The 27,479-nt window shown below is 40.5% G+C and overlaps 1 protein-coding gene across 9 annotated transcripts in view; it reads left to right on the top strand.

Annotated features, from left to right (window-relative positions):
• Positions 1-27,479, top strand: part of RC3H1 (ring finger and CCCH-type domains 1) — a 54,975-nt gene that overhangs the window by 19,523 nt on the left and 7,973 nt on the right. For 8 of the 9 annotated variants that reach the window (XM_082287272.1, XM_082287264.1, XM_082287270.1 and 5 more), the window contains exons 2-14: positions 1,127-1,492; positions 8,792-8,912; positions 11,498-11,737; positions 12,860-13,035; positions 13,865-14,065; positions 15,207-15,339; positions 16,863-16,981; positions 18,505-18,617; positions 21,252-21,533; positions 21,858-22,075; positions 23,353-23,729; positions 24,755-24,886; positions 25,419-25,589. In XM_082287272.1, coding sequence (XP_082143398.1) covers positions 1,262-1,492; positions 8,792-8,912; positions 11,498-11,737; positions 12,860-13,035; positions 13,865-14,065; positions 15,207-15,339; positions 16,863-16,981; positions 18,505-18,617; positions 21,252-21,533; positions 21,858-22,075; positions 23,353-23,729; positions 24,755-24,886; positions 25,419-25,589 — 2,514 coding nt within the window. In that variant the 5' untranslated portion in view covers positions 1,127-1,261. The remainder of the gene's footprint in view (positions 1-1,126; positions 1,493-8,791; positions 8,913-11,497; positions 11,738-12,859; positions 13,036-13,864; positions 14,066-15,206; positions 15,340-16,862; positions 16,982-18,504; positions 18,618-21,251; positions 21,534-21,857; positions 22,076-23,352; positions 23,730-24,754; positions 24,887-25,418; positions 25,590-27,479) is intronic. The other variant, XM_082287271.1, reaches the window with a different exon arrangement.

Raw genomic sequence — 27,479 nt, 5'->3', positions numbered from 1 at the left:
TCTTTTTGATAATGTTTTTTTCATATCATTTGATCTATCTACTCTTCTACTCATATTTCTCCTCATATGAGTTCTGCTTTTTTCCTGTCCCAAAGGGATAGCTTATCTTCCATTCCCTTAGAATGAGTAACATTTGATCTTTTTAGTATTTGATTTGAAAGTGCCAAGTAATAAAGACCTCCCAGCTTTTCTTCCATTGTAGTTTCAGTGTGGTTTCTCAACAGAGTAAAGATGTTGCTTTCTCTGTCACTATAATCTCTAGGCAGGCAGTGAATGATATAAATTGAGTTACAAAAGGAATGGTTAAGGAACAATTGTCAGTCTTCTAGTCATAAATGATTTCTAGAAATGGTCATCCAGCTTTTGAAGGATGGAGGCGCTTGGATGGCAGACAGAGGGCAAGTTAACAATGCTGAATTCCATGCAGGAGTGCATGCAGACTCCCAGGGTATCTGAGATGTGTCTGGATGGGTCCATGTGGCACTGTGCAGCTCAGTACAGATCAGATTGTGTGAAGGTGCTGTAGTAGCAGCACATAGTATCACGGAGTGATGTATGAGAGCTGTATTGCAGTATCTGACTGACCCTGAACCATTTATCCTATCCCCCTTGAGACTTGGGCAGCTCGCAAGTTTCCAAAGTCGTGTCAATCCAGAGCCCACTGGACTCTGAAGAAGGGTTGCTTGTGGTAGAGGTTTTGGATGAAGCCTTGTCTAAGCAAAAATATTTAAATAATTATTTATTTATTTATTTTGTACAATAAATACTGTACAAAAGTGGATTAGTGGAATTGTCTTTTATATTCAAATTTTGGTGATGTCAGTTGGCTCATTTATAAAGAGAGAACATAAAAGCTAAAAGCTAATTTGTCTTAAGACTTCAGTGTGATAGTTATCTGTCTTGCTTTATTTTAAGCTGTATAGTAGCAGAAATGGTTTACAGTGGCTTTTCCAGTGCCAGAGACCAGCTGGAACTAAAGCAAGTCATGACTCACTCCAGTATTTAATGTTGGAACTGCACTCCTAATTCAGCTACACCTCGATGAGTGGTTATTTCCCTAGCACAAAGAAGCTCATGTGCCTGTTCCAGTACAGAATGCTAACTTTGTATTTCTTTTTTCTTCTAGGTTATGTTTCACACTATGTGCTGACTGTCTGTACTTACAGAAGATATTTAAAACCAAACAGACTTTTTTGCAAAATTCTGATTCCAGTGGAATCTGTGCTTTAGATTTTTGTCTTGTCAATTAACTCCTGAAGCAATGCCTGTACAAGCTCCACAATGGACGGATTTTCTCTCCTGCCCAATTTGCACACAGACTTTCGACGAAACAATCCGGAAGCCCATCAGCTTGGGTTGTGGCCACACTGTCTGCAAGATGTGCCTCAACAAGCTCCACCGTAAGGCATGTCCCTTTGACCAGACCACTATCAACACTGACATTGAACTCCTTCCTGTGAACTCAGCCTTGCTGCAACTTGTGGGTGCTCAGGTATCCATGCCTTTTTTTTAAATCTGTTTCAGTATTTTCCTCCTTTTAGGAGGACAAGTCAGGAATAATAAAGGATACTGTGTTAATGATGTGAAGAGAAGGCATCTATCTTTTTGTAGATGTCTACAAGAAGTAGTAAAGGTGCCTGGAACAATAGTTTAAATCTTGGTTCTGCTGGTCACTGACTGTGATTTTTGTTACGTCTAATTCTGTGGGCTGTTGCCAGAATGGGTTTGTTGTGTTTCATTCCTTTTTCCCTGACTCTTACCTAGCCACGCTCTGCCAAAAGGATGAGCTGGATCACTGAGCTTATTTTGTGGGAAGACATTTTTCTGTGGTAGGTTATGTGCTTTACTGTATTCACCCTGTGAGACCTGGGGTCAGTTGTCCCAAAAGCAGGAGGGGAGTGTAAAGAAATGTGGGACAGATCTCTCTGGTAGCAGCCTTCGTACAGCCTTATTTGAAACTATGCAATGGAAATACAACTTCCTGAGCTGACACATTACTCTAAATCCATATTGGTGAGGGAGGGAAGGCTGCTTGAGATTCCCCTTTTTGCTGGAATAGGTACTGGTGAGGTCACTTGAAGTGGTGATATGAGAGGGATGAGTGGCACTGGTACTGATGACGAGCCCCAAGAAGGGGCAGGGGTGTGTGGAAAGCAGGATCACCCTGCTCAGTTGCAGCAGAGACTTAAGCTGGCAAAAGCTTATTGATGTTAGGTTTCAGGTAGCTCTCTGTGACCTACACCTTCCAGGGATTGTGGTCTTGGGAGAGGAGGGACAATCGATGGGTGAGGAATGAAAATGTAGATGGGATGCAGTTACCATAGAGGGGTTACTGTTTTATTTTGTACTGCTTCAGTGTCTGGGCTAAGTGAAATTAAAGGCAGCAGAAAAATTCAATGAGATACGTAGTTTGGGGAAAAAGAATGAATTGTGGAAGAGCTGTAAAAGGTGTGGGGGAAAGAGAGATGTTCTTATGTTGCTTTTTATTAGGCACTGGGACTTACAGCTCCAGATGTGATTTTGCCACTTGTTAGTTTATCAAGTAATATGGCAAATTTGTTGTTTTTCTTTCATGGCGTATGGCCCAGTGGTTATTTCAGAAGCTCAAAATCAAATGGTGTTTCTGGCTGTGCTAAGTGACTCATCCTGCTCTGCAAGAGGAGGCAGTGAGATTGTGCACTCCAATTTCTGTGATATGCTGCCATTTTTGAAGAGCTTTTAAGCAGTATGAAATCTGTGGGTGATGTCATTAAAAAATGTTGTAATTCTCTTTCTCTCTTATATGCTCTTCCTTCCTCTCTGCAGTTTCTTGAATAGTTCCAGTTGCATCTGAATGTCCACATTTGTGATAAATGTCTTTTTTTTCCCCTTGCATTTTTTGGTTGTTTTGTGTGCATTTGTTAAGCTTTATGAGAAGCTGTATGATAACTTCAACTTGACCTCTGCCAGAATTAAATTTTTATAAAAACAAGATTCTCTGGAATGAGGTGGAAACCCACCCTACCTCTGTATAGGTAACTGAGAATTTTTTTCTGGTTTTCCTAGGTAGCCAGACAGAGTTTTCTCGTCCATGTGTGTGAGGTATGAAGAAAGGTTTTATAGTAGTGTCTGTCTTGAGAGCATTCTGAACTTTAGGTTCTGACTTTGCACTAATGACATCATCTTATGCTCCCTTTTTGTCTGAAAATTTTTTGTCATTAAGATTCACAGGACCATGTTTCATCATGACCTTAAAGCTGCAAATGCCAACAAAAGATACATTATTCCAAACCCTGTTCCTTGCCACTCATTTCTGATTGTTTGCTACTCCCAGCATTCTGTTACCTGTAACAGTAACCACGGATCCTAGCTGGGTATTTATTACTGACAAACTTTCCCCTTAAGAGAAGTTTGAACCACCTTTCCTGCCAGCTCCTAATTTCAATGAGCATGTGAATGAAATCAGTGTTCGGTATAGCTTGCTCTCCTTTCTCTTCCCTTTCCTGTCCTGGCACCTGTTGGTAGTGTTTACGAGACACTGGACTACTAGAAAATAAATACACTACTTTGCTGTGAAGGACAGGGAAACAATTGCTATTTTCCAATAGACTGTGTAAGGCCATTTAGAAAAAATCTTTTTACAGAAAAAGGCTTGATTAAAGACAGATTAAAAAAAAAAAGGGTACTTTAGAGAAACTAGTGATTTTGAACTGTCCCACTGAGAGAGTGCACTCTTCTGCTGTTTCAGCAAAAATAGTCTGTGAGTAGCAATCCAGCTTTCAAAGCATGAGTAGGTGTCAACTTCAGTTGAAACCAGTTTTGTTTTTTCCACTTCCGGGTTTAGTTTCAGGGGCATGTATGTGTCATTAGTGTCCCTTAATCTCCAACAAACCTTTGTACACCTTAACCTGAGTCCACAGAGACCTATAATACTTTATTTGTAAATGCTAAATTCCAAAAAAACAGGTTTCATTTTAGAAGAAAATACAGTAAAGCACAACTAAAGCTTTTATCTGTGAGGGGGAAGAACAGTTTGTTCTTTTCCCTTTGTAGTGACTTCTGGGGAATTCAGACATTTATACATGTTAAGTGCTTTTTTTCTGGAGGTTGAGGAGGAGACCAGGCAGTTTAAAGAAACAAATCTATTCTGCTGTAACTGGCAGCAGTGACAGGATTCCAGGGCAAGTCACTTTGGCTTTTGCACAAGCACAGCGGGTGAAATAAGCAGGATTGTACTTCTGGGAAAAACATACTGAATTTGTCACACAGTTACCCAGGAAAGCAGTAACATGTTTCTCTGACAGTAGCATTCTCTCTCTGGATAGATTTTGTCACTCTGATGGTGAAAGGAGTTGGTTTCTTACTTGAATTAGACTCTTTCTGAGTTTTTCCTCTCCCCACCCCTTTCTGAAAATGAAACCCATTGCCCAGTTTATAGCCACCCTTGATGTCAAAGTTAACTGTTGCAGACTCAGATTTCTGCCTGCTCCCCTGTAGCATAGTACACATCAACACTGGTTACAGGGGCTGTTCTGGAAGGCAGTGGTCAAAGAATCACAGAATGGCTTGGGTTGGGAGGGACTTTAAAAGCCATCTCATTCTAGCCCCGTGCTGTGGGCAGGGACACCTTCCACTAGACCAAGTTGCTCCAAGCCCGATCCAACCTGGCCTTAGACACTTGCAAGGATGAGATAGTCACAGCCTCTCTGGTTAGGTAGCCCAGGCCATGTCTAGATAAGTTTGGCTGCATAAGATGAGGGGGGGAAAAAGGGATCATAAGGGGAAGATAAGAATTATTACTCCTGGGGAAGCTGGACATAGCTGAGTACCTAAGCAGGAGTTGTGAGGGAAGGACGACACAATGGCGTTGGACACAAATCAACAAGGCGTTCATAGCATACCTTGCTTCTTAGATTGCCTGGGTAAAGGAATCCTTTAAGTTTTTTTCTGTGGGAATAAGGTTTTGAGTTTTAGCTAATCAAGCATCCACATATGACTGACTATATGTAACTATTTTAAGTGTTCACCTCGCCAGTGTTTTGAGGGTACCTAATCATGGATCTGTTGTCTAAGCTCTTCCCTTATGTATTTTTAACTCACGAAACAGCAGCATGCTCATTCCAAACAGGTGATGCAGAATGGCAGAAATGCCTGTGGTGCTTTAATTTTGGCATAGTCTCCTGCTGGACATGATAAATATGATTCTAGACATTAGGCATTGGAGTTGTGCATGATGAGAGACTCGGTGGCATGATCTTAACTCACAGCCCTTTCAAAAGGGGAAGATTGCAAGTGCGGAGCTATTAGAGTCATGTTTGATAATTTTTTATTGTAACTTGGTGAAATGAAGTGCCACAAAAGAGGAATTATCTGTGTAAAAAGTTGTCTGTGATGTAAACTTTTGAGGAGCTGAAGATAGTAGGCTTTGGGTTTTGTTTGGTTTCTTTTAGCAGGAAGCAAATCATCCATTTGCAGGGAGGGGGAGGGAAATATTGCTAGAAACAGTTTTCAAACCATACAAAAAGGGTTTGTTTTGTTTAACATGTCCTCATTCTGTGCAATTAGACATCCATTGGTAATTACTGACAACTCAAGCAGACTTCCTTCATCAAATTACACTTAAATCACCACTTCAAAATCACTGCCTGGTATGAGATGATGCTTTAGCATTCTTTTCCGGTCCCCTTCCTTATGCTGTCATAACCTGTCTCTTCCCACAGCCACAAGCCATGCTGATGGGTAACATTCCGCTGCCAGGATACTTGGCAGTCACTGCCAAAGCAGATACATGCAAAATCACAGATTTAAAGCAATCAAACATCTGAGATCATTTTTCTGTCTTGCTCTCATCCCCTTTGGGAAGTGTTGATTACATGATATGAATATATTTGCAGTGGAAACTGTCATAAGGGTGTGATGTCTGAGAGAATGGAATATGGAATGAAGGTGAAAATAACGAGCTCATTCTGTGGGGCATCTATTCTGAGGCTCCCGAGAGGCATTGTAAACAGCAGTGGCCATAGGGTCATGCATGCTATTAAAAGGATATTTTGGGAGGGAGGAGTGAAAATGCTTTGGAGTTCAGTTATTTCACAATTGTCCCTCAACAATTCCATGATGGCACCAAAGTCAAAATGCACATTTCCTGTCACTTTTATGAATTATGGCTTTATGATTTTTCTCTTGGTAGATGCTGTTCTTATAATCATTCTAATGCTAAAATATTAAAATAAGTCTTGGAAGTACATATAATAGAACCAGCAAAAGGAAAATTACTTGTAAATTTTATTGTGAGGTGCATTGCATGAGTGAAGTGTGTGTGCATGAGAAATAAACTCTCTTCTCCTGAACACTCCTGAAACCATAGAAAAAACATACTGTTTTACTCTTCAGTACTACACTTACTCCAGTTTAAGATGAAAGTTTAATCTCTTTTCGGCTCATTTTGCAAACAGTACAGTTGCACAAAGCATTTAGATTTTTACATTGAAGCTTCGCGTGAAAAGAGAAGGAATGGGAATGATATGCAGATAGTGTGTGGATAGCTTGATTAGCTCTTGGAAGTTTTTCTCTGCCAGCTTTTCCCTGGGGGGAGGGGAAGCTTTTTGTTAGTTGCCTAGACAGTCCTTGTGTCTCTCTGGTGGAGTTGTGCTGTGTCTGGCATTCCAAACCACTGCTCTGAATGTGTACTAAACCCACTTCAATTCAGGGTTGAAATCCAGGCCTGAACATGACTTCCTGTCCCACATCTGTTCTGAGCCTCCTTTGTCTGCTGGGGGTTGTGATGCTGTTGTTGTATTTTGGGTTGTCACCGGTGCTAGATGGAATGCTGGCAGGAGCAAGTAGGAATTTGCACAAAATATGACAGCAGTAAATAGGGCAGAGATGGTGCAGTGTCTGGACACATATGCTTGAGAAGTGTCATTTGCTCAATAAGTCATTTCTGCTATGCAACTTCCCTGGCAAGAGCAGACTGCTAAAATGGCAATGCCTTTGAAAAGGTGGTGGTGGAATATTCTGTTAAGATGCAGGCAAATATTGCAGGAGTTAATAATTGTTCCCCAAATCCTAAGAAACCACTCGAGATAAGGCTGTTGTGATGGTTTACTGCTGATCACTCTAATAGAGTTGCAAAATCTCCTTTTGCTGAAAGTGTTCTTGCTTACAGATGCAAAAACCTCTCAAACCGAAAACCCAAAATACCCCCGAACAAATGCTGGCCCAAAATTAAAACCAAAACCCCACAGAACATCACAAGTTAACTTCTGTCAGTGAAAAGTATTGAGGCTAACCTTGTTGTCTCCGTGTGATTGAACTTGGGTTTGTTTGTCTCTTTAGTAGGAATGAAAGCCTAGGTCACACACAGCCTCTATCTTGTTTATGTTAGTTTTTGGGATAATACTAACTATGTTAATTGCAGCCGATATGTTGCAGTCTGAGACTTTTCTTTGTTGCCTGCTGGAAAAGCAAGGTAGTAACTTTATGTTTTGCTCTACTTGTCAAATGAGAAACTTAGCATGGTGAAACTGTTGCCTATGGAGAAGTGTGATCATATGGCTGAAACATCGCTTTCTATTAAAATTGATAGGAAAGCTGGTCACAGTGATGATGGCAACTATATATGTGTTTGTATATGTTTTTTATATATATTTTCTGCTTTTATTTGGTGCTGCTGTCATAATGCTGCTCTTGCCATGGCTGGATTATACATGAAGGTGAGCAGGTTTGTAGCTGTATTTAACTGAAGCATTAAAGGCTTTTCCTTTTAGATTGAAGGCTTGGGTTGATCCCTGTAAGCAGCTATGTAGGATTAGTGTGCTGTTATTACCACTGGTATGGGGATTGACTTGGAAATAGTAGTCTGAGATCAATGTGCACTTTGGCAGCATATGCAAAAAGTGCTTGTCTTTAGTCTTTTGACTAAATGGAGGAATTCCAATTCTCTGTACTGTTGTCTTGGATTGAATGCTGAACAGCGATGTCGGGAAGTGTTAGAGTACAGTGCTATACTGCATCCCCAAATTTGATGAAAGCTTTAAGAATTTATGAAGAGAACAGTAGAAACAAAATTTTAACTTGGGGGAGGGGTTGTCCAAATGCCTTGGAAAAATCCTGATTTCTGGTGAATGTCTGGAAGAAGAAATAAATGTCACCTGACAAAAAACCAACACAAAACCTAAAACCCCCAAGAATGTAGTTGGCCTCTATCATCAGATAAATACTCATGGGGTGTGTTCATATGCACTAGATAGGATAACTTGGTCATGCTGCTTTGTGACTGGGTCTAGTCAGAATATGTTCCAAGGGTGTCTTAGTGTATTTGCTGCTAAGTCTTTCTTCCAGTAGTCTTAAGTAGCTGCAGTCACTTACCTGTGGATGATTGTAGAGCTGTGAGGCCCTAGGTACAAATTTGTACTTACCAGCAGACCAGAGTTCTCCTCTTTTTTTTTTTTTTTTTCCCCCTCTGAGCTTTTTGGCCAGTCAGCTTTGGGGATGTTTCAATGTGTTCTGTTTTAGCCAAAGTTTTATAGTTATAGGAAGTGCCAGGTTAAGCCTTCTGCTTCTAGTTCCTTTCAGCCTCTAAATAAAAGAAGTCTACTAAACATAAGTTCTGTCTTTTGGTTTTCATTTTCACTGGGGTTTTTTTATGCTATTTGTTCAGTAAATAAGCTGAAAAAATGCTTACTAATATAGAAAAATCACAGAAGGGGGGAAAAAACCAGGAAATGCATTATAGTAAGAAGTGTTTATAAGCATGGTTGCCACTTATTTATACATATTCATAGTAGATGTACATGTCATCTCTCTTCAGGTTCCTGAGCAGCAGCCAATTACTTTATGCAGTGGAGCTGAAGATACCAAGCATTATGAGGAGGGCAAGAAATGTGTGGAAGAATTGGCATTGTACCTCAAACCACTCAGCAGCGCAAGAGGTAGTTCCTGCATTGCTTCCTTGGAAAATGAAAGCAAAAAACCAAATAAGATGCAAAACAAACTACCCAAATTATTAGTTAGTATATTTGAAAAATAGATGTAAACCTAGTTCAGAAACAAATTGAAACAGATTTCTTACACATTAAGGTTATGTTTTCCTGGAGGGGAGGGGGGTGTAGAATTGGAAGGTGTCAAAAATAATTCAGAGGAAAGGCTGAGGTGTTTGGCCATGGTGTAGTGAGTTGAGACAAACATTTGATCTTTGCAGAGTAAGTAAAAATAGATAATTTTGCCCTTTTTTTTTCCAGTTCTGCTTTGTGGTAACTGTAGTAATGCAGCTCTTCTGTAGAAGATAAATTAACTGATATGAGAAAGTTACTGCTTATAAGATAGATAAGGAAAGTTATAAGTAATACTTTGTTTATACAAGGTCATATACAAGAGCTGGGTCAATCTGGGTAATTTTAGTGGTTTGGTCCAAAATACTCATTACTATTTACCTTCTGTGAGATAAGAATTAGGAGAAAAGCAGAGCAGGCACCAAACTTGAAAGAATATAAAGAAGTTTATTAACAGACCTAAAAGAAGAAAAAAAATCATACCACACCTTCAGAACACTTCTCCTACCCCCCACCTTTCTCCCTTCTCCCACTGACAATGTAAAAAAGACAACCCTTGAGATGTTCAGTCAGTTTACCACTTCCATAAAAACCTTGTTCAGTCCATTTAGGAAGAGGAGTCTCTCTTGCCCATGCTATGAAAACATTATCACAATGAGACAGCCGCCTGGGTTGGTTCTCTGCTCGCATGTGAGTCTCTTCCCCTCCCCAACTTGCAGTTTTTCCCACAACTGCTTTCGAGGGTCCACTCTTGAATTACTGGGGTACGATTTTAAGGTTGAGCCATTCAGAAACAAAAGTTCTCTTCACCCATCTCTGGGAGCATTTCACCTCTAAGAACAGAGGCCCTTCTCCTTCCCTGGGAGCAAAGGGTTCTCCTCATCTTCATCTCTAGGACTATCTCTGGGAGCATCTCTAGGAACTGAGGTTTTCTCCTTTTCCATTTGGAGCAAAAGTCCTCATTGCTTCCATCTCTCCCTGTTCAAACTTCTCATCAAATTACAGCTGCTTCAGCATCTGCCTACCTCAGTGCAGGTGCTTTTGCTCTCAAGTACAAGTTGAACGCTCCATCCCCCATGCCTTCATGAAATTACAATGGGTACTCTGATGTATCATAGCTTCACAACAGAATTTCAGCTTTAAGCATCTCCTCTTTCTCTTCCCTCAGGTTTTCAGCTCTTCATAGCACTAAAAGGGTTAATCTCACCTAGGCCTTGCAGCTGGAATTTCGCTGATCGCTGTTGGTCACATGACCTCTGCCGGACAGCGGTGCAGCTTTAGCTGAATCTTGGCCACCCTGTAGAGGGGGAGCTGGGCTGCTCTGGCTGCAACATAGCAGGGCTGTGGGCAGGGTTCCGTGGGTGGAACAGGGCCCATCGGCTCCAGGATGGCCGTGGCCTGGCCCGAGCAGGGCCTGGGCCAGGCCTGCCGGCCCCCCGCACGGGGCCCGCAGCCACCTGTCCCAGCACCGGAAATGAGAGATGGGATCTGCCTGAGGTTTGTCTATTCTTAAGTGTGGATCACAGAGGCAGTCACAATTTTAAGTGGCTCAAAGAATTGTTCATATTCAAAATGTCCAGCTGATAGGTTCTGTTAGGTCACAGAGGAAGCTGTAAGCACCCCTTTGCAAGAACATTACTTCCAGGACTATGCTTGCTAACCCATGACAATAATTCCAAGTTAGCAAACCTGCACTGTGTTGAAGAGTATGGATATAATATATATTACATGTGCTGGATTTGGGCAGTTTGTCAGCCCAGGTAGTGAAGTTGAGCATCATGGGCATCAGGTTTTCAAAAATTAATTTTTCTGAGAAGCTGTCTGAGTCTTTTGCAACCAGTGCAATGTGACAGCAGTTTCACTCTGGGAAGTGGTGGCCCAGTGAACAAGCTCTGGCTGTAGAGCAAACTCAGCATGGCAGCTGTATGTCTAGTGAGTCACTCATTCCTTTTACCTGAATATAGTGGCTCTCAGCATGTTTGTGATTCAGAGTTTTGGCACATAATTAAACATCACCCAAGCAGTTCAGGACTCATGTAAGCTCTCAACCAAAACAGTGAAGATACCGCATGTAGGCAAGAAATGAAATGTGTTGTGAAAACAAACGAATGTCCAAGTGATCCCTAAAGTCCATTAATAAGGGATGAACTGGGAATCTGTACCGGAGAGTGTGGAACAAACTACCAGCGTGGGGAAAGGATTCACTACAGGTTCCATCTTCTTAAAAAGCTGGATCAGTCAATCACAAAACTTAAGCCTGTGGGGAAGCTGGCTCCCAGAAGACTATTTTTACTGCCAAGTGAAACAATCTGGCAGAAATTAACTTCTGATATGCCTTGACTAGTATTCCCTTTGACAAATGGACACCTGGAGAACTAGGTTTGCACTTGTCCAGTAGAGTCACTGAAGGCTGGCACAAGTAGAGGAATATAAGGTAGCTTATTCTGTTTCATTTTGTTTTGAAGGTGTGGGTCTTAACAGTACTACTCAGAGTGTGCTGAGTCGTCCCATGCAGAGGAAACTTGTGACATTAGTCCATTGCCAGCTGGTGGAGGAGGAAGGGCGGATCAGAGCCATGCGTGCAGCACGGTCACTGGGTGAAAGAACAGTCACAGAGCTCATTCTCCAGCATCAAAACCCTCAGCAGCTCTCCTCCAACCTCTGGGCTGCAGTGAGAGCCAGAGGGTGCCAGTTCCTTGGGCCAGGTAAGTGACATTGCAGTATCACAGCTGTACTAGAAGCAATTTAGAACTGAGCAGTTGATAAATGCCTGTCCAATTGCCTAAGTGATTTTATTAAGCAACAGGTAAATTTCTTAATAGTAGTCTGCAGAATTAATTATGCATCTGTTGGGCTGCTGCTGTTGGGTTTTCTCATAGTTTTAATGCCTTTTCAAGTCTCCTGTAAAATTCAGAATAGGTGTCCTTCTGTTCTTGTCATAAGATAAATGACATTGCTTCTCACTTGCTATTCCTTGAACACCTTTCTAGAAAAAATAAGGTTACTGGAAGTGACTGGCATGGCTTCTTTTCCTTCTCTCGCAATAAACATACAAAGCACTTGTGGGGATAGATTTGTTACAGTTACATGTGCACATTTTTAAGAAGTTGTGTATTTATAAATTAAAATCAATGTTGTTTAAAAAAAAGTCTCATTATTGAAAATACAGACTTCACTTGTTGAGCCTTGAAATATGAAGCCAATTTCTTAAAGAAAAAATAGTGAAGCTTTTCCTGACTGAAACAGATGAACTTTGAGATATTAACTTTCATACCACTTCAGGAAGGAGAGAGGTTGGTTACATAGCAAAATAGTGGTGCTGCAGTCTGGTTGATTGGTGTGGGCACTCAGTGGTATTTTTTTTACTTGCATGGGAATGAACCTTGTTCTTCCTTTGCCCGTCAGCTTTTTCTTCTGGGATAAGTGTGGGGCATAGGCAATACACTTTGAAAACTCATATTAATGATCAAGAGGTGTACAGACAGGAACAAAGGAATCTTATTATCAGATGATACCCAAAATAGATGATGTAGTAGTAGTAACAATAATGATAATAATAATAATACAATTTTAAAAATCATAATAATGATAGTAATTTTAAAGGTAAAAAGTCGTATTTTCCTGGGTCACAGTCTGGGAATCTGGAAGGGTTCCTTCTCTCTTTGCCCTCCCTTTTTGCTCAGCTCCCTTTTTTCTCTGTGGGTTTGTGTGTCTGTTGGTGGGAGTTTTTAGCTGTTATCCCAATTGTAGGTGAACAAGAAACTGCTAAAATTTTGCTTAGGCTTCTCTCATCCTTTGTCTCTTTTTGCATTTCCCCTGACTCTCAGCAATGCAAGAGGAGGCTTTAAAGCTGGTTCTGCTGGCTTTGGAAGATGGATCTGCTCTGTCACGAAAGGTCTTGGTTCTCTTTGTGGTGCAGAGACTGGAGCCGCGATTCCCTCAGGCTTCCAAAACTAGCATTGGGCATGTTGTCCAGCTCCTTTACAGAGCCTCGTGCTTCAAGGTATGAAGAAGATTCTGCCTGGAGGTTTCATAATACTATGAGAACCATTGGTTTTCACTTTCAATTTTCATTGTCCTGTAACATTAAATGTGCCTAAAAATATGTGTAGTTAGAGAAAGTATTGCTCATTATGTCCCACATGAATTTAGAGAGTTCTTTGTTGTTCAGCTGTGATGGCAGTGTAGGCTGAAACAGTGACGTGAAGCTGTAAAGTTAGGTTTTGCCTCTGTTCAGTTTCGTAGAGGCACAGTTACAAAACCTGTATATAAGGCAGCATACTTAACCTTCTTAGAAGTGGCTTAAAGCTGAAAAATTCCTAATTCTATTAATTCAGTTGTGGTGTTGTTAGAATCAAAGAAATAGGAGACTTCTGGCTGTCAGCTGTAAGAAGAAAACTGAAACTGCTTAATGTGCTTTACAGTATTTAATATCTCTTACTGGATGCTCAACTCAAATGTCATTCCCTTTTGCTAAATTAGTAGAAAAATGCTTTGTTTTTGCTAATTGTACCCTCAAGCAAAATTCTGCAATGCAAACAAAATATTTTGATTGAAGGTGTGGATGCTGTAAAGTCATTTAGGAAGTGTGACACTTCGACCAATGTGAGTCACAGTCCGAGTAAATAATGCTTTGTATCCATTTTATAGTAGTTTCACTATATGAAGCATGTGTTACTTTAGTAGGAACTGGTGTTCACTGAGTAGTGTCGCAGTTGATTTTAGTTTGGGAGAGGGACTTAGTTGCTGACTGAAGACATCACCTACCTTGGACTTCACGTAATCTTGGGCTTATCCTGCTTAATTGTATTTGGCTCATTTCTCCTTACTAGGTGACCAAGCGAGATGAGGATTCCTCCCTGATGCAACTGAAGGAGGAATTTCGGACTTACGAAGCTCTGAGAAGAGAACACGATTCCCAGATAGTTCAAATAGCTATGGAAGCAGGTTTGCGCATTGCACCAGACCAGTGGTCCTCGCTGTTATATGGAGACCAGTCTCACAAATCCCACATGCAGAGTATCATTGACAAGGTAAAGCCACCTAAAATCAGCCCAAGTCCATCTTGTTTGCAACTGTAGTAGGTTTAAATGTTTGAACAGTGCCCACGTGGACTTGCCCATTAATCATTTGTCCTGTTATTTCAAAGCTAGTTATGCTCTAAATAATTAGAATATGTATTTGTAACCTAATGAATCTTGCTCCCTCTACCATCCTGACGTTTCTTGCTACTTTACTTCTTTCTGCAGATGGAAACGCACAAAGTTTAGCTAAACAATTGGTATGTGACCTTTATGAACAGCTGATAAGTGCCAGTGTAGTGACAGAGGCTAATGGTCCATGTTTCCGGGCAGGAAGTTAGAGCATAAGTTGGAAAAAAAATGAGTCCCCATGTCTGTATCTGAAGTAAGACAGAGAGGTAAAAGCACATTTCCTAAATAAAATACTTAAGCTCTGGAAATGCCCAGATCTCTTTGCATTCAGAAACAACATAGGATAAATGGACTTTAAGATTAGGGGACTCATTTGTAAATGCCTAAATTAGGTGGGAAGAACTGAACATTGTTGAATGGCTACGAAAGCTGTGAAACAACTGCTTTGTCTGCTGTGCAAGAGGATTAGCTTCAAGATGGGTCTGCTATGTATTTATGCCCTTGCCCACCTTTTCAAGTGTCCTGCCAAACATCTCCTGAAGGACCTAGGTGGAATTAAGGGTGTTAAATACTGGAATTATGTGATGTTAGGAGATGGAACATTGCTAGCTATCTTTTCCTTCGACCGTCTTGTTCTTTATTTTCTGCTTGCTGTGCTCTGTTTAAAGCAGGGTGCCAACCTGTTGGTTTGGGGATTGGAGATATTAGACTCTCCAGAAATCTAAATTAAATGGTTTCTAATATGGCCCATTTTTTTTCCTGGGTGGCAGCACAACACAAAAGAAATAGGTTTTATTGCTAGCAATAATACCAGCCTTAATTTTGTCTATTTAGAGGTGTAATTTAATGCAGTGTCAAAGAAGTGTGCATTCTTAATAGAAAGGGTTCGCTGGAATGGGCTTCTGTGAAAGATGTTAATATTCAGTTTTGGGAGACAATTCTTGTGAGCTTGTGGAGCAGCCTTCAGAAACCATGAGGATTACTATGCCTGTAGAAAGTTAATTATGATAATTTTTTTAAGTTGCAGACCCCAGCCTCCTTTGCACAGAGTGTTCAGGAATTAACCATTGCTCTTCAGAGGACTGGAGATCCAGCTAACCTGAATCGTCTTCGACCTCACCTAGAACTCCTGGCAAATATTGATCCCAGTCCAGGTAAATCTGGATGTTTTTATGAAAACGTTTAAGTTCAGCAAGATGAGCTTAATACCGTTCAAGGATTGAAAGCTGATCATCAAGTGTAAGGAAACATCCTCCTGACTCAACTTGAGAGTTTTGGATTCCAAAGTAGAATTTTGATAGACTGAAGAGAGAGAAGCTGGGCAAAAGTCAGTCTGGACAAGAATGGTTCGTTACCCTATGGAATTTAGTATTTTTCTTGTTCATATGTAGTTCTGCAAAGGTAGGAAAGAGTCTGGGAAGTGGAAGATAGTTGGAAAGAATTTAACTGAGAAATAAAACCTAAGCTGTTGACAGAGGAGAGAAGGATAGAAATTGTTGAAAAAGTCAGCAGTGCTGTGAGGATGGACCACCTGAGGGGGAAGGAAAGGGACAGAACAAAGTCCTATGGCTGAAGTTTTATTTTATACCTGCTAAAATTTGTAATATCAGTATTATATATCAAAATAGTAAAAAGATACAAACTACAACTTCAGGAGATGAAAAGTTGTGCTTTGTTTAAACAAACAGAAGTTAAACTTCCTTTCCAACGAGGACCAGCTGTACTTCACAGCTAAAGGAAATGCAGTGCTTTCTTCCCAAATCTTTCATATTGGAACAAGCTGGGGACAAACCTGTGTACTGCAAATTTGTTAGCAAAAAACTGATATGGAAAGTGGCATCACTAATAGCCTCCCTTGGTTTCACTAGCCAGATCTGGTCTTTGTGGTTTTTTTCTGTACTGTTGAGTTGCCTAAAGAACAGCAGGGAAGCACACTGAAGTACTTCTGGAAGAATTTAGTCCCTGTGAGTGGAATATAATGTAATTAATTCTGCTAAAGATCTTGAAAGGCACTTTGAACTGCTGTACTTTGCAGCAGAATGTGCAGGCACACAGTGGGAGTGTCAGCTGTTGGAACAGATTCAAAAACTTAGAAAAGTAAATCGGCTAAAAAGAAAAGGTGCTCCTATAGAATTGAGACTGTACAGTTTATTCACGGTGTTTTAGATGGTGGTCTGATTCATAGATTTGCCTTTTGATTTTTTTTCCACATGAGAAGCATTAATTTCTGTTGTTGTTCCATGTCTGTGCTTGTGTAATCAGGCCAGCGATGACCATATTCATATGGAATGATTTTACCTTCAGGAGTCTGAATGCAAAGAGGGATTTTGAACCTGATGTTTCATTGTGAGAAGAGTTTGTGCAGTGCCTTTACTCTGGAGTTCTGAAATGTGAAAGTTCTTGTAGAAGGAAATAATTTGATATGCTAACTATAGTCTTACTGACTCATTTGCTATTTTGTGCAGTTCGGTCTTAAGTTTGTAGATACCGCTATTCTGTAAGAGCTAAATGTCCCAGAATTAAGGTGCTGGATGCTTTTTATCTACTGATAAAACATTTTTTATAAATTTGCCTAGTCAAGTTTTGTGATACTGATGGGGGGGGGGGTTTGTACCTGGTTTTAGAAAATGCTTCTGATTTTTCTTTTTGTATTCTGTGTTTGCTGTCCATGCAACAGATGCTCCGCCTCCAACATGGGAACAACTGGAAAATGGACTAATTGCTGTGAGGACTGTGGTTCATGGCTTAGTTGATTATATCCAGAATCACAGCAAAAAAGGAACAGATCAACAACAGGTAAAAACTGAATCATTTGGGAAATATGTACCCCTAAGTTTTGTTGACTGTGTCCTATAGTAGAGGTTTACTGATGTCGTCTGGAAAGATTTGGTTTGAAAGGGAGCTGGTAGAAAACATCACTGCTGAGTCGTATTTATCAAAAAAGAAACAAGAAAGGGAAAAACCCGAAACAACACATATTTACCCCCAAAACCTGTTGAATTAATTTTCACAGCTCACTAGGATGGAAGGAAAACAGTCGGATCCAGCTTCAGGCTTCGGGAAATAGAGAAGAACCTTTCTGAATAGAGGGTGGGGAAGGGATGCTAGGGTGCTGCTGGGATTTGTGGGAATTTTCTTGGTTTTGTTGTAGCATGACATATTTTAGTCAGCTGGCTCTCTGTTAATGAAATTTTCCTTATACTTGTGCTTAATGGTCTGTCAAGCTTGAAGATTTACAAATATACTTCATATGAAGGTGCAATCCAAGTTCCTGAAACAAATGTTTTTGTTTCAGTAATGAAATTATGTTGCCAAATATTATATATTAGCTTATCTCATGGTTACCTTATCACACATTCCTTTGATCTCATTTTGTTGTGTAGCTCAGTTGATGTAAATGCTGCTGAAATACAGAGCTGCCTGTCCCAGTCCTACTCTTCCCTTGCTTTGGCATTCATCCTCTCAGAGAGCTGGTTTGGCGAGCTCAACTAGTTAAAAGATTATCTCTGCCGAAAAAAAGAGGGAAAACTAAAGTGAATTATTTCTGCTGTTTCACCTTTTTGCATTACTTGGGATGGATAATGAGCACTGTCACCAGCACAAGGAAAAGTGGTAGAAATGTGTAAGTGGGAATCTGGGAGGGGAAAACAGCAAGAATTTTTCTTGTGGAGAACCTGTGGTACATGCGGTGCTTCTTGGAAGGGAACCCAGAGCCTCCTGAGTGGGAAAGGGATATCTGCTGACCATTAGGTAAAGCTGCGCTACCTGGCAGCAGTGGCCAGTAAAAGGCTGTGTGGTTTATATTCACCCTGCCTGGATCTTCTCACTACAGTAGATGGCAAAAAAACTCAAAACCCAACAGTTTGCAAGTGACTTCTTACAGATACACACCTTTTGGCTGAGCTTCTCAGAAAGCGAGTTGACTTTTACAGACCTTTCCCTTGGTGGGAACTGTTGATAGGGTATATCTAATTATTGGTAATTTTTTCATCCTGTATCAGTTTTGTCCATTTAACTGTGTCCTAAAATGTACAGCTGTGTTCCAGCAAGCTCTCTGGTAAGGAGTTTGAATAAAAATGTTATAGAAACCTGAGAGTGACTTAGTTGTCAAAATATGTACTCTTGAATCTGTTGGTTCTGTTGAAGAACCAAATTCAAGTACTTCAGTCATTTATTTCATATTAGGTTTTCCAGAAACACTTTAAATTTGATGAATTATTAACAGTCAAACGTCAGGCCTTTGATAAGATGATACATTCAACTTGGTTAAGTGAACTTTCATGTTCAGGTATCTCACCTGGTTTCTTTAACCTTGTCAGCCCCCTCAGCACAGCAAGTACAAGACATACATGTGCCGAGACATGAAGCAGAGAGGAGGATGTCCCCGAGGGGCCAGCTGCACCTTCGCACACTCACAGGAGGAGCTGGAAAAGTAAGTGTACCTCTGCTAGTAGAAAGCAGTCTAGTAGTTTCATCTTGTCTGTAAGAGTTATTTCTCATATCTAGGAATGATGGGGAAAGGAGTTACAAGCTGGCTGTTAAACCAACAAGAAGTTGTGATAAACTTGTAACAGTCATCTCTTAGGCTATGGAGCTACTTGTTCTTCCATACAGGATATTTGCTTTGTTCAGCAGTAACACAGCTCTGAAAGTTTGATGTTACACAAATGTTACCCAAGGTTTTTGGAGGTGGGCTGTTTTCCTTACTACTTAAGTCTGACTAAACGTGCTGAATGATGGCATTCACAGTGGCTGTTATTTGGGAGTACTTCTCATCTTCTCTTTTTATTCAGGTAGGTTGCTGGCAGTTTTCCAAATGTAAGGAATGTGTTGGTAGCTCTCCAAAGAGCTAAAAACTAACTTTCCAAGATTTTTTCCTGCAACAATTCTTTGTGTAGTCTGTCAGAAAGTTTCATGCAGGAACCTTCAATTGGTTACATCTATTGTTGTAGAGTTAAAAAATGATGATCATATCAAGTCTGCAGTAAATAATCTAGATCCATTACAGATTTAGGAGGGCTATCAGTTATGCAAGAGCAAGATGCTGTTGTTCTGCAGGTTGTTTTAAGTTTTTTTTACATGAAATGGATTGTTTGGGGGCTGAAAGAAATAAATGCACAGTGTGTTTTATGTAGTATATTAGCTTGTTGCTTGCTTTTGGGACTAAAAAAAGCACGTTTTCTTTGAATTATAATGAGAAGAACACTTTAAAAGGTTTGGAATTGGCATGCAGTGTTTCTTTTTCCTTTCTTAATCTAAAACTCGAAGCATTAATGTCAGTTCATGGGCTGTATAACCAGCATGCAGTGCATACACAGAACACGAAGAAAGAAGGGCAGAGCGTGTGGTGTTAGAATGACAAAGGCAGTTATTCATATGAACAAAGAACAGGACTTCAGTACTTGCATGCTGCCGAAACAGTTGGAGGGTTTTTTGCCTTCTGTCATCATGGTAATGTAATGGAGATCAGTAGTGCTGTTTGGGATGGTTTTGTTAACCTATGTTGGGTGGTGGATCAGCGTTATGCCTCTGAGCCAGTTGTATGTATCAAGGACTGTTTGTCAGCTTTGCAGGTGAGGGAGGCCTGTTGTAGCCAGACTGACTTGCATGCCCTAGTATTAATGTCATCCTGGGCTGAAGAGAACGTTTGTTCAGTATCAGATTCCAACAGCTTCTGTGGGTGGTTGGGGAACTTGAGAGTTCTGACTGTTCCTTGTACCTTTTATCTTTGCTTAATTCCTTTAAGTAGCTATTGTGTTAGTGCTTCTCCTTTTAAAAATGCTTAGTGTGAATAATATGCATTGCTGTTGCTGTGTGACTCCTGTATCTCTCTCTGTAGCCTTAAGTTTGGAGGAAGGTTATGGGGAAATGTGTGGTAATGCCTTAGATAGCAAATTATAATCTAAACTTGCTTAAACAGCAGCTCATCCCCCTCTTGGCAAGGGACAAAGACCCTGTGTGCATAGGCAAGTACTGAACTTTTTAAAATTAATGTATGCCCTGCCCATGTGGAGACTGTAAGAGCATCTAAAAAACAAAACAACCCCAACAATAGAACACCTTTTTGCCTCTGTTGTGTTGCTGTTAATGCATGTGGGCAACTAAAAAGATTATCTGAAGATTGAGTAATAACTGGCACCTTTTTCTACAGTAATGTGTGTACCTTCCTAGTCTGGGTTCCCATCTCACTCTGATTGTTATTTATAATATGAAAGTGTTGGTTTCAGCCCTGCTGAAGAAATAGCCTCTTGTACAGCAAGAACACTCAGGTCTGCAAATATGCCCTCACACTTGCATTCTGGGATCTGAACTAATGGCAGGGTATTTAGTGGAGGACCTTCAACTCTGGAATTTGCTCTCCAGTACTGTTGGCCTACTGGTTTTTGTGGAATATTGGTTAAAATGCCTGTATTTGTTCAGGCTTTAGTAAGAAGTAGTTAGATTTTTGGACTTGCTGCTTGTTCATAGAGTTTTTTATCTCTGCAATCACTTTATCAAACAACAGAAATTGTGTAAGCTGCATATTGATATAGTAACATCTTAAACTGTGCTTTAAAATGTATCACATGGTAGTAAACACTTGGCTTATTATTGGACAAATGGAGCAAAAGGCTATAAATTCATATTTTTCACTGAAATTTTCTGCTATTAGTTTCTTCTCTGAATAAAACAAGCTTGAACAGTCTGTGATTCTTACTCTGAAGCTTGTGTTACTGTATTTTATGTGATAGTAGTACTTTGTGATGCTTGGTTTTGGTTCTCTTCTCTTGAGATGTGTATGTGTAAAGAAAGTAGGATTTGTAAATTCGCTGTGTGAAGTTTACCTGTGAATTCTTGATGTGCTTGCCATTAAAAGTCCATCCTTGTTCTAACTGAAACTGCTATTAATAGATCAGCTATCAGGGAGGTTGTATTCTAAGAGGTATTCTCACAAGCTCCATGGGGAACTTGAATAAAAGGAAGCTTTCAGTAGAATCCATGTTTGAAAAATCTTTAAAGTACAGCTCCTTTTACTTGTTTGGGTTTTTTTGTTTCAATTTTTGATATGTGTTTTCTCTTTCTGAAGATTCCGTAAAATGAACAAGCGTCTCGTTCCCAGAAGACCCCTTAGTGCCTCCCTGGGCCAGCTGAATGAGGTGGGCCTGCCTTCAGGAGCTATCCTCTCAGAGGAAGGGGGAGTGGATTTGTCCAATAGGAAAACTTCTGCTCTGCCAAATGGAATTGTGTCAACAGGCAGCACGGTGACGCAACTAATTTCTCGAGGGACTGACTCCAGTTATGAAACTGCCCTGAAGCCAGGGAAGATGGACCATCTGAGTAGCAGCGCCCCTGGATCCCCTCCTGACTTGTACGGGTCTTCCTACCTGTTGTTCAAATTGTTGTGTGTGTAAATCTGGAGTAGAAACAAAGTAAACCAGTTCCTTAAGATAAAGAAACAGAATGGGGATTGTGGTTGTTCTTGTGTTTGGTTGGGGATTTTTTTAGTGATTATATACTAGAGTAGAAAGCTAAAGCTAAAACTCTAAACTGTGTTAATTCGCTGTTTGCTTATATTTTAATTGGAGAAGGTGATAGAAGCCTTCAGAAGGTGGAGTGTAGACAAAGAACAGTGTGTTAGAGTACAGTGTGCTATACCAGGCCTTAATGAGCAGTGCCATCTTTCCACTTTTAGGCTGGAATCTGTCCCCAAGAGCTCTATTTCTGCCTTGCCAGTGAACCCTCATCCTGTGCCTGCTCGGGCGCCAGCAGATCTGCCCTCAGTGTCTGTCACCAAGCAGTTGCAGATGGTACCCCGAGGGTCTCAGTTGTACAATGCACAACAAGCAGATATGTTTTATCAAGACCCCAGAGGAGCTGCCCCATCATTTGAGCCAGCACCCTACCAACAAGGTAAGATTGACATGAAACTCTTTCATCCTCAGGCTGATTTTAGTCTTTCTTCCCACTTTGGTTTTTAAGCCTTCAAGTTGAAGTTTTCTTTCAAATGACATGGACTAAAGACACTAATGTGGTGATGTCATAGTAAAATGGAAATTGGCAGGATTTTATGCCTTTACTGAGGACTTCCATGCAAGGGAAAACAGTCCAAGTGTTTCAAGTCCTTCTGTCTTCAGTTCTTCCTAACTGGGTTGAATCAGGAATCTGATATGGTAAACCTTAATTCAGTTTGACTCAGGGAAAATGGAAATAAAGTGTGTGTGATGATAGAGATAAATGAAATTAGAGAACAGTGTTCACAAGAAAAGAAAACATCATAAAAAGGGAACTAAGAGGAAAAACTCTAAAGAGAGCACATTGGGAAAGATAATACTGAAGGGGATTAAAAAGAGAAGATATGGCAATGTATATGAAAACAGGGAATGATTCTTAGGCAACGTAAGGTTGCAGAGAGAAATGAGATGAAGTGAAATTAATATGAAACAAAAATAAGCAATGGGGAGACCAAAGGAAGCTGAAAACAGAAAAAGCCATAGAAAGGAAAGGCAAAATGGGGGGAAGCCATTTCTGAGAAAGTTGCAGAGCATTTTGAAGGAAAACAAACTACTTACATTTGTTTATTATGTGCCAGTGAACATTTGAGTTGTCTACAAAATTTTATGTCATGCACATATTCATGCTTATTTTAAAATTATCCAGAGATCCTAGATAGAATAATAAAATCTTCAGGCAACCAGGCAATGTGATCTTAAAAGTTTTTGGTGGTTTACAGTTCTGAAATGTCTTTTTCCTCTTCAAGACGTAGAACTCTAGATAACTTTATATCCTAATAATCCAAGTTTCTTTACCCAGCCAGCAACTCTGATATGTTGGGACAAATTGAATTTTAGTTGCATGGATGAGGATGTACAGGACAATCTTCAGTTTACTTTTTAGGTCTTACTTAGCTGAAAGCATTTGTAGCAATCTGCAGAGATATTTTGGTGATTTATTGCTATTCAGTGTACTGGCAGGACTTGTGGGGCACCTGTGGTAGACTCAGTCTCATCATCTCTTCATCAGCTACTGTAACATTGACACTGTGCTGGTATCTTAGATAATGATACTATGTCACTTGAGCTTTGGATCAACTTTTGCTTCTTCAGGATTTTTTGCAGTCAATTTTTGTGGACAATTGTGGTAATCACTTTCTGTATCTTGTGGTTTTTTCCCCCCTCGTCTTGCTTCAGGAGTGTACTATCCCACCCAGTCCATGTCTCGCTTTGTCCGACCTCCTCCATCAGTGCCGGAGCCGGGCACACCATACCTGGAGCACTACGGGCCGTACCTGCCAGAGCGTGTGGTGAGCCCACAGTACCCACAGCCACAGGGGTACCCGACCCTGGCGCAGCCCATGTACCCACCACATTACGATGGCCGCCGCGTGTACCCCCCCATGCAGCCCTACCAGCGGGAGGATGTGGTGCGGGGCAGCCCAGTGCCCATTGACATCCCACAAACGGCTGTGCCCCTCTACGTACCTGAGTCCAGAGACAGATATCAGCAAACAGAGGCTTACTGCCCAGTGGCTCCACATCTTGGCCCGATTAGACCTTCGTGCCACAGGGTATGGGTTCTACGCTGCGTTTTTGTAGTTGTTTTGAGAGAGAAACTATAACTTGCTTGAGGAATTTAATATTTTTGTACCAAGGGGGTGGCCTTTGTGAAAGTCTGAACTTTAGGAAGTAGATCAAAAACTGGAAGGTAATTTAGTTACTGGTCCACTCTGCAGTTGTAATGATGTTAATATGTAAAAGTAGGCTGCTTTAGTGCTCAAAGTAGAAAAGCATTGTAATTCACTTTGGAAGTCTCTGAAGTCTCTGACTTCTCCAGCAGAGATTAGGCTGAAGAGGACTACTCAAGTGCAGAGTAAATACAGTGTGTGGAAATGGTCATGTGTGCATTCTTGTACTGCCTATCTGTGACTGACCAACTCTGTACCTAAATAATAAATATTAAACATACCTGCCTTGATAAAAGATTAAAAATTCCACTCTTCCGAATTTTTTTCTAGTTAGATAGCTAACTGGAGGGTATTCCTAGTATAAGTTTACAAACTTGTTTTGATAATCACTGAAATGGAGTTCTGTAGAATAGTTGGACTTAGGTCATTCAGATTAAAGGCTCTAAATCCTATTGCTGAGTGCAGGAAGTGTTTTTAACATTACTTACAGATTTTTCAGTTTGAGTGTGCCATGTTTAATTGTATTACAAAGTGAATAATAAATGTGACTAGGTTTTGATCTGTAGAGTTCTACCAATTTACTCTATATGACTCTAATGGGGACTTGCTATGCTGAACATGTTCCAGTGGGAACTTTGCCAAGTTGGAACACATTCCTTGTTTGTGGGGTGTCTTGAACTAACACTGGCCAGTGTAGGAACATGTATGTCCTATATGAAATTAACAGGTAGACTTTAAGAAAGTGATCATTACTTGTTACTTTAATGATTCTGTCTGTCCTCTGTATTTCCCTCTTCTTGCAGTGTATAGCGGCCTTATTTTGTTCAGGTAAACAACACTTAGAAAATTATTCGTTTTGTGCATTAATGCTTCAGGAGCTCTGAAACATTTTCCTGTCTTCATTTCAGCCTCATCCCAGCCTGGATGAGCTTCACCGACGAAGGAAAGAGATCATGGCCCAGCTAGAAGAGAGGAAGGTGATTTCTCCGCCTCCTTTTGCACCATCACCAACATTGCCTCATCCTTTTCACTCAGAGGAGGTAAGCATATTTTGACAAAAACATGAGATACTGGCATGTTTAGAAAATACTTTGGAGTTTACAAGAAAATCAGAACAGTACAGCACTGGCAAGTGTTGGGGCAAGTAAATTTTGTGCCTAGGTGGGAAGCCCTTGTAGTACAGTCTCCAGTGTTTCAACTGGCTGTTGATCTACGACTGGTCCTAAGCTCTCTGCTTTCAGTGCAATGAAGGAAATTAATTTTGAGCCATTACTAATTGAAGTAATCGCTCTTTGCAGTTACTAGACTTTGCTCCTGACATATGTAACAGCTTGATATTTATTTTTTTAACCAGCGACAAAATATCACCTTCAAACTGGCCAAGTGAACAGTCAGCACTGGGAGCACAGCCAGGGGCTCAGAATTCCACGCACTTAATGCGTTCTCTGGCTCAATTCCAGAGGGTGATGTATCTGATAAAAAATAATCCCAGTGGTGTTTCTCAAGTTCACTGCTGTTGAAGTGAACAGGGATGGCTGTGAAACTACTTCTTCCCCTTACTTACAGAACCAGGTTTTTGTTTTTGTACAGTACTTGGATGAAGACCTGAAGGTAGCTGGGAAATACAAAGGAAATGACTACAGCCAGTACTCTCCCTGGTCCTGTGACACCATCGGCTCCTACATTGGAACCAAAGATGCAAAACCCAAAGATGTTGTGGCAGCAAGGAGTGTGGAGATGGCGGTATGCAGGGATAAGGGGAAAACAGAAGAAGAGTGGATAGTTCTGTGGGTTGGGAAGGACTTATATTTGCTTTCTACAATGATGGCAGTGCTTTTATTTAAGCTCGAAATTGCATTGCGGTCACAGAAAGCATTTACAGGTGTATGAAGCACTTTGTTTTCAAAGTTATGAACAGTCCTACCCTTGTGTAGCTTGTAAAAAATTCTGCATATAGATGCAGGATAACCACTCTGGTCTGAAGCCATGGATAGCAAGAATGTTTGGCAAGGATTATTCATTGCACGCACTTGAAATGCAAAAATTATTCTGTCCTGGCAACTCGTTAATAAAGCATGTCCATTTGTTGCTGCCTGTACCTCTTTCTGTCAGAAGAAGGTGCTGTAACTTAACTTTAGGCAATTAATTCCTTTTAAGGTGGCTGTTACTGCTGTTAAGGGTGTTAACTAGTTTTTATTTGAAGGACTCTGATTTGTGGTCACAAGAATACCCAAAACTTGAATGAAGTTTTTGAGAAAAGCACAGTCAGAACATTGTACTAGGCTGTTAATTCTTGAAGGCAATTTCTAGCTCTAGGCTGCTCTCATTCAGCCCTTCACTGAACTTTGGGAGGTGGGCTGTGATCTTGTTTTGTGCTGCTCCATTTCTGCTAGGTCAGTGTTGCAAAATGAAGGGGCTGCTTGGGTGTTATTGTTGGGAGTCATGAATGGAGAAGAAAATAAAGAGGAGTCTGAAATACCACCACTATTCAGTTTCTTCCTAACATTCAAGCATCACTCAACATGAGAAGTAGGCTGGTAGCCCACGCATGTAGGAAGTCATTCAAGTTCAAGAGAAAAGACTGTTTAGCCTGAGGAACTATTTATTTATTTCATCTGTTCTCCTTCATCTCCCATCTGCAAAAGTGATCTATTGACTTTTATTTTTGTATTGTCAGTTATGGTGACCTTTCTTTGGACAATAAGAGGTGGGGGGGGAACATTTCTTATCAGAATTCATTCTTCTGTGGACAGGTGCTCACCTGTTGCAACCATATAACTAAATCAGGATTTTTTTGGTTCAGCTTTTCCTCAAACAGGCTCCCCTTTTTCCCTCTGCCCCACTGGAATTAAATTTGTCTTTTTTCTGTCTGCCAAACTGCTTTCCTCTTAAAACCTTAAAGGCACTGTTGGAAGTGGATGCAAAAAGGAGGCTTTCTCCTAAAAAAAGCAGAGCAAAAAACTGCATTTCATCTGCAGCTTTGGTCTTTTTTACCTGTCCTCTTGCTCTCAGTCCTACACAGTGTGGTTGCCTGGAGCTACTAGACTGTCACATTTGACCTGGGGAAGTACTGGGATTACAGCTTTTTGCTGTCCAAGTGACAGCATCCAGGAATTGATAAACAGCTCTTGGCTTTCATCCCTGCTGCTAAAAAACTGCAGCTCAGTTAAGAGAGGTAATAAGGTTCTGGAGAAACAGCCTCCTTTTTCAAGGCTAAACAAAGTATTCTTCTGCCTCAGAGCTAAATTTCAAATAAGCAAAATGGGATCTCTGCTGTTTTCAGTTTTTGTCTCCTCACAGGAAAAAATTATCAGGAGACCTTTACTGAATTAATTCTTCAGTATTTTTTTTTTTTAATCATTCATAAGAGATTCCTTTTTTCAGGGACAATAATAGTATCATCTGAGAGTGCATAACGCTGAATATTCTGCAGCTGACATGCAGCTTTTCTGAGTAAATAGAAACTTATTAAAATTGGTACTACCATCCAATGGCCCTGAGATCAAAATGTAATTTTTTCCAGAATTCCAAAGTAGATTTTCCCTAAGGTGTCAGTTTCCGAGTATTACATTTATTGAGTTTAGCTTTCACCCTACCTCAGATATGTTATCTTAACTCTTTCTAGCAATCCTT

The sequence above is a fragment of the Coloeus monedula genome, assembly GCF_965178545.1.
Source record: "Coloeus monedula genome assembly, chromosome: 9".
In the NCBI taxonomy this organism is placed as follows: Eukaryota; Metazoa; Chordata; class Aves; order Passeriformes; family Corvidae; genus Coloeus; species Coloeus monedula.
The sequence above is the reverse complement of the archived record's forward strand: the minus strand, read 5'-3'. Positions and strand labels throughout refer to the sequence as shown.